Genomic DNA, 6,000 nt, shown 5'->3' with positions numbered 1-6,000 from the left:
CAAGTGGAACGAGCCGCGGGCGTGGGGCACGTTTTAGCTGCGTGCAAGTGGCCGGAAAGTGCTGCCCGCGCCCGCCTGGATGCAAGGGCCACCTCTTAAAGGGGTCTGTGCGGACAGGTGAGCAGGTTTGCAGTGCGAACTGTCATTGTTCTGAAGCCGATTGCTTGTCCCTGTTTGCAGACCATTGCAATCCGGATGCCCTTTGCGGATGAAAGATGTATCATGGAATGAACCCGAACAGCGGGGATCCATTCCTAGAGAAACAGAAGCAGCCGCCCCCGCCGCAGCTTCAGCGCTCCCAGTCCAGGCTCTCCCTGGTGGTCTTGTGGTTCCAGCTGGCGCTGTGCTTTGGCCCTGCACAGATCACGGGCGGTGAGTGAGTGGCAGACTCATGTGACAAGCAGTGGCTGAGCATCGAGCTGCGGGGGGGGGGGGAGGGGGGGGGGGGGGGGGGGGAAGGGGGGGGAGTCGGGCAGGCTGCTCCTGGCAGGCAGGTCCCTTTTCATGCAGGAGGAGACAGCCTCTGGCTATTGATCTCATATGCACAAAATGCTGAAAGGGGAAAACATCCTCCCACAGGCTGGCTTGCCAGGTTGCCTCTCACATTAGAGAAAAAATGCCGAAGGAAAAAAAATCCAGCCATCGCTTTCCTTTCCGAACAGCTAAGAGGAACAACCCCTTAAATGAGTCCAGACGCCTAAGTAAAAGAAGGAGCCCTTCTGAGACTGCAGAAGATTCTGCTTCTGCTCTCCTAGGAGCACTGATGCTCCATGTAGGTCAAGGCAAGATTCGCCTGTCCCTTGCACACAGAGCCCCGCTTCGGATTACATGGCAGTTTCCTCGGCCTTTGCTCATGCTGCACTCCACGCACCCAGGAGGAATGCTCGCCCCTTCTCTGCAAGAAAAAGTCAACCCACACGTGAGATATTAATAGGAGGAAGTCCCACCAGCCTTACTCTTCCAAAAGTGCATGTGAAAAAAAATGGTGCACAGATGCTGATGGGGGAAAAGCCTCCTTTCTCTCCGCACACCCACACTGATGAGTGCAGTGATATGAGACATCCACCCACATTGTCAGAAACTCCTCTAAAATACAGCAAGGCTAACATGGATCCGAACAATAGAGACTTTCCATAACATTCAGCCCCTAAAGATGGGGGCAGCATGCCCACTCCAGAGGAACCAGTGGATGTGCAGGCATCTGTTCTTCTGTCGTATTGCTAGTGGGGGCAAAAGGCTAACTTAGGGGTCAGACGGTAGAGGTAGCTGGCACTTCAGCAGTCAAGATTGTACTGAAAAAACAGGAGGAACAAGGAGCTGTTGTAGCAGGGACTTCCCTTGTGTGTAAGTTGCCCAAAAGGGGCAGTGGACTCACTTTGCCAGGGGGGGGGGAGACTGGCCCACCGCTGCTCCATCTGCTTGACATCTGGCCTGCCAATAAGCCTAGCCCCGGTCCAGGCCATTAGCTGAACCAAACGGCTGGTAGAGTGAATTACAGGGCTTCATTTTGGCAAATCATAGCTCCCCACCTGTTTCTAAATCTTTTACAAAGAAAGAATTCTTCTGCTCCGTTCTATATTTTCAGCTTTCAGAACCAGGGTCAGGATGAAACTCCTTGTTCAGCTTTTCAGTGAATTTTTAAGATGAGATAGGGAGCACTCAGATCTGTGTATTCCCTCTACTTTGAAAGCTGTTGGCTTTTTGTTTAAAATTTTGGTTATTGGTAGCATTTATTTATCACGTTTTACTGAAGACTTTAAGATGTTTTGAACTGCCACTATAGTCCTCTGAAGAGCAGTTGCTGGGGAGACGACAGGCAGCAGGGGAATCTGCTCCCCCCCCCCCCACTGCCCCAATGCTGCTTGTGGGCTTCTCAAGAGTATCTGGTTGTCTGCTTAGAAAACAGGAGGTTGGGCTGGAGAGGCCTTTGGCCTGATCCAGCAGGGCTCTTCTAACGTCCTAATGAGCCCTTTCAAAATGGAATCAAACCTGACTCCTTGGCTGGAAAGAGGCTGCAGGAAAAACCTTCAGGGGACAGATTTGCTTCAAAAAGATGCTTGGGGAAGGAACGGTTTCTCTTTCATGTAGGAAATGGCAGCACCTCAGTGCATGGCTTGGCATTTTCTAGCTGGCACATACAGCATGTCGAAAAGCATCACAGCCAACAGGTTGTCTGGATTTCTTACGTGGTGTTGATTAAAAGTAGGTGCCTATTAAAGTTAGACTCAAACAATCTGCACTGCCTCTTGTTTTAACTTCAGGCCAGAAGTTCTTTGTTGAAGATTCTTGGCAGTCACAAGGACAAATCATCTGTTCTGGAGCCTATCAGTAGGGACTCACTGAAGGTTTTTAGGTGTTCTCAGTTCCCACTCCTTACACGTTTACCAAGGTTGGAGTTGTTTGATAGACGAGGAGATCCCAAAAGCAGAGTTAAGTGAGCTGGTGTAGAAAGTTGTAAGGGTAGCTCATTCAAACGCACAAGAAAAGGTGAGGAGTGGGCAATTTGTGACCTTCAAGGTGTTTTGACTTGGACTACCGTGAACCCTCACCATGGACTCTGCTGGGCAAGATTGATGAGAGTTTTAGGCTAAAACATCTGGAGGGTCACATGTTGCCCACCTAGGTACACAGCAGTGGATTCCTATATTGTAGACTCATTGATAGTGTAGCCATAGGAATGCAAAGCGATGGAGTGTGCGTGGGCGGAACAGCTTCTCCAGCGTGTGCTAGGCTTGCGTGGCGCTCTGACTTGCAAGCAAGGCCTGGACTGCAGGTCACCCTGCGGGTCACCCTGCGTGACTGCAACTGTTTCTTCCCATCCCTGTGGTTTTAGTGCCCTTACTTGGAGACTGCGTTGTAGTGCCACATGTCTGCTTCACCTAGTGGGTCAAGAGTTGTAACAACTTTGTAACCATAGCTGTCTAAATATTTACATTCTGCTGAGGGCATTTCTTAATTGCAATGAAAGTACAGCTGCTGGGTTGCTTTCCTTCTCCCTTTGTTGTTGCTTTTGTTGGATTAGCAATCTGAAATTATTGCAATCTTATGAAGTCACTTGACTTCTGTTGAAATTTAGTGGAACTTGAATCCAAGCAGCCAACAATTTTCCAAATTAGAAGATGGCTGCTTCAACAAAAGATACATCAGTGCCTTTTTGAAGGCAATACTTTAAAAAACTGTGGACATTGTAAACTAGATTGTGTAATATTGTGGGGCCTGATTGATATTTTCCTCTGTTATGGTAGCACAAACTGTGGAACAGCGTTAGATATTAGAATGGCCGCTAAAGTTTTGTTTCAAATTAATGTATAGATCATTTTTGTCCTTCAGGGTGAATTAAAAGGTACCATCATACAATTATTGATTTTGTAAGACTACAGGCAGATTGTCTTCTGAGCCATTCTGTTTGCTTAATTCATTAGGAGAGCAGTCCTATGCCCCCCTAGACAGCATCTACCTGCTGATCCCCCTACAGATGCTTCTCCAAGGGTAAAACATGGGTGGGTGAGGGGAGACAAGGTATCCTTCCCTCTCCCTCAGAAATACCTGAATTACAGAGCAGATCTGTTGCTCCTCCCATGCCAGATTGGATGCTTGTGAATTTAGCTACATCATGGGTGCATCTGCCCTAAATGAACTTTTGTCTAAGTAAAAGGAATTAATAGGAAACATTGACTTCCAAAATACCAAAATAGCTATTTCCTTTGTACTTTGATAATAAATATTAATTGCAGGAATTGTAGCTATAAATACAGGTGTAGGTGTGCATGCGTTTATGTATGTGCATATGCTACTTGTTTGTTGTTTATGTTCATTCTTCAGATTTCTGTAGCCATGCATTAGAAGTTAGACTAAAGAATGTGCCACGGACTAAGTTAACGGAGCTAGTTTAATCAATGCACTGCTCTCCCAGAAGTGATTCTGGCATAACGTTTGCCATTTGAGATAATATGTTACCCAAGTAGCAAGTTGCTCATTGGTCTCTGGTCCCTGGTTAGCTGCTTTCAATATTTATACGCAGGCAAGTAAAGATGGGTGCTTAATATCAAGGAGTCTGAAACTGCCCACACCCACTTTTCTCACTGTGCCTATGCATGTGCGTTTTTGTTCTAATGGTATGTATTATATTATCAGTATTTGATGATGTTACTGTCTATCTGGATTTTCATGTAATTGTCTGCCTTTGAGGGAATTGATTTCTACAGTGTGCCTCAGTTCAGAAGTTCGTTCTCATTTTTAGATGGAATTAAAAATGCCACAGAATCTCGTTGGTCTTCTAGCATTCATTGGCCCCTATAAGGAACAATGATCTATTCTTTAACAAAAGGTTGCAGAATATTTTGGCATTATTTAACATGGTGGAACTGGGTCCACCTGTTTGCCAGTTAAGCAGCTAAGGCTGCAGGCAACATAGCCATGAGAACAAAGCCTAAAATCATGCTGAAAGCTATTTGGTAGGGAATTGGATTGGAGGACCAATATCTCTAAGCCCCTTCCCCTTCCCCCATGACCCTATATCTGGAAGAGCTGATAATTGCAGTTACAGCTTCCTTTAATAGGACTAACTCATCTTGTTGGACTAGTTTGGGGAATCCTGTACAGAGCATCCTTTGCCATGTAAAAATGTTACTGGCTGGATTAGGGAATTGGGCTGTACAGTGGTTGGTCAGGTACAGCCAAAGATTTGTATGAAACCATTGGTGTTTGTGACTCTTCCTGCATCAAACAAGAACTGTAATCTATTGGAAGCCTGATTCCCCTCAGTTCCACTTTGATTTTCAAATGCTCTAAGCTGTGCATGAGATTCCCCCCCCCATATAAATGACCCCAGATGCCATGCCTGTCGATCTACAACTACGCATCTGAAGGCAAACATTTTAATCTGATTTGTTAAAACAGTATAAAACAATGTTTTCAGTCTTAAAAAGCTGTAGCACAAGGAATGAAAAAGTTTTTAATGTAGGGTGGGCAACAAATAGCCTGTGGGACACAAGATGCTCCCAACGCCCCTGCTGCCTCCTGCATTCTGGTGAATTTTTGTGGGGAGGGGGAAATGTGCTTACGGTGGCCCAAAGGCTCAAAATTAGTTGTCTGCAAGTCTTTTGGCCCCCTTAACTTTTGGTCCATAACCTCTACAGAGTGCGAAAAGGCTCAGCCTATGAACAAGCCAAGTTATTGTGGTGCTCAGTAGATGCTTTGATCTATGAATGGCACTTTTTAACATTTAAATTTTTGGGGTGCCTACGGATTATAGTTTGGGAAGCAGAATGTCTACATACTGCCCACAGTTGCTTATCCCTGTTTTAAGTGTTCAGACTGACAATGTGATGTTGATCAACCTTCTCCATTTCATGCTGTCCAGATGTTTTGGGGTACAACACTCAGCATGCCTGACCATTGACTGCTGGCTGGGGCTGCTGGCCATGTAGTTTAAAACATTTGGAGGGTGCCAGGTTGGGGAAGGCTGGTGTAGATCCATGATCAGATTTCATGTCATGTTGTGTTTTTAGCACATGCCTGTGCCTGGGATGGGCATCTGGATCCACATCAGAACCCTAACTTTCTCCTTGCATTGTTTTTCTAATTAAAATTGACCCTCCGTTCAGCACTTCTAGGGAAAAGTTTGCCTAAACTCGGTGCTGCAGCACTTTTATGGATCATGTGACAATTTGCCCATCTCTTACATTTTGGTAATCTGGTTTGCAGATCACTTTCATCCCATCTGGTTAGGCTCCAAGATCCTAGAGTGCTTTCAGTGGGATAGTTAAGCACCTATCATGCTTACCTCTGTCTTCCTGATAGCAATAGGAACTAAAAGTACTTACCTTTGTCCGGATCAGAATGGCCAAATATAAAAATAGGATGGCTTTAATGCCAAGGTGATTTCTATATGCAATGATATTAAAGTGTAAGTAATACCACTGAATGTGAAGACCTGATAATTCATAGAAGTAAGTTTGATTCATTTTTATTGCTCTTAGCCAGAGGCATAGCAAATGG

At 45.5% G+C, this 6,000-nt stretch overlaps 1 protein-coding gene across 2 annotated transcripts in view; it reads left to right on the top strand.

The window, feature by feature from the left end:
* The first annotated feature begins 215 nt into the window (after nucleotides 1–215).
* The window catches only part of SUSD4 (sushi domain containing 4), a 97,843-nt gene continuing 92,058 nt past the window's right edge, over nucleotides 216–6,000 (top strand). For both annotated transcript variants that reach the window (XM_044448202.1, XM_044448193.1), the window contains exon 1: nucleotides 216–372. In XM_044448202.1, coding sequence (XP_044304137.1) covers nucleotides 216–372 — 157 coding nt within the window. The remainder of the gene's footprint in view (nucleotides 373–6,000) is intronic.

This window comes from Varanus komodoensis, unplaced genomic scaffold (assembly GCF_004798865.1).
Source record: "Varanus komodoensis strain SLA01 unplaced genomic scaffold, ASM479886v1 scaffold1, whole genome shotgun sequence".
NCBI classification, from domain to species: domain Eukaryota; kingdom Metazoa; phylum Chordata; class Lepidosauria; order Squamata; family Varanidae; genus Varanus; species Varanus komodoensis.
This window is presented reverse-complemented; position numbering and strand designations above follow the sequence as displayed.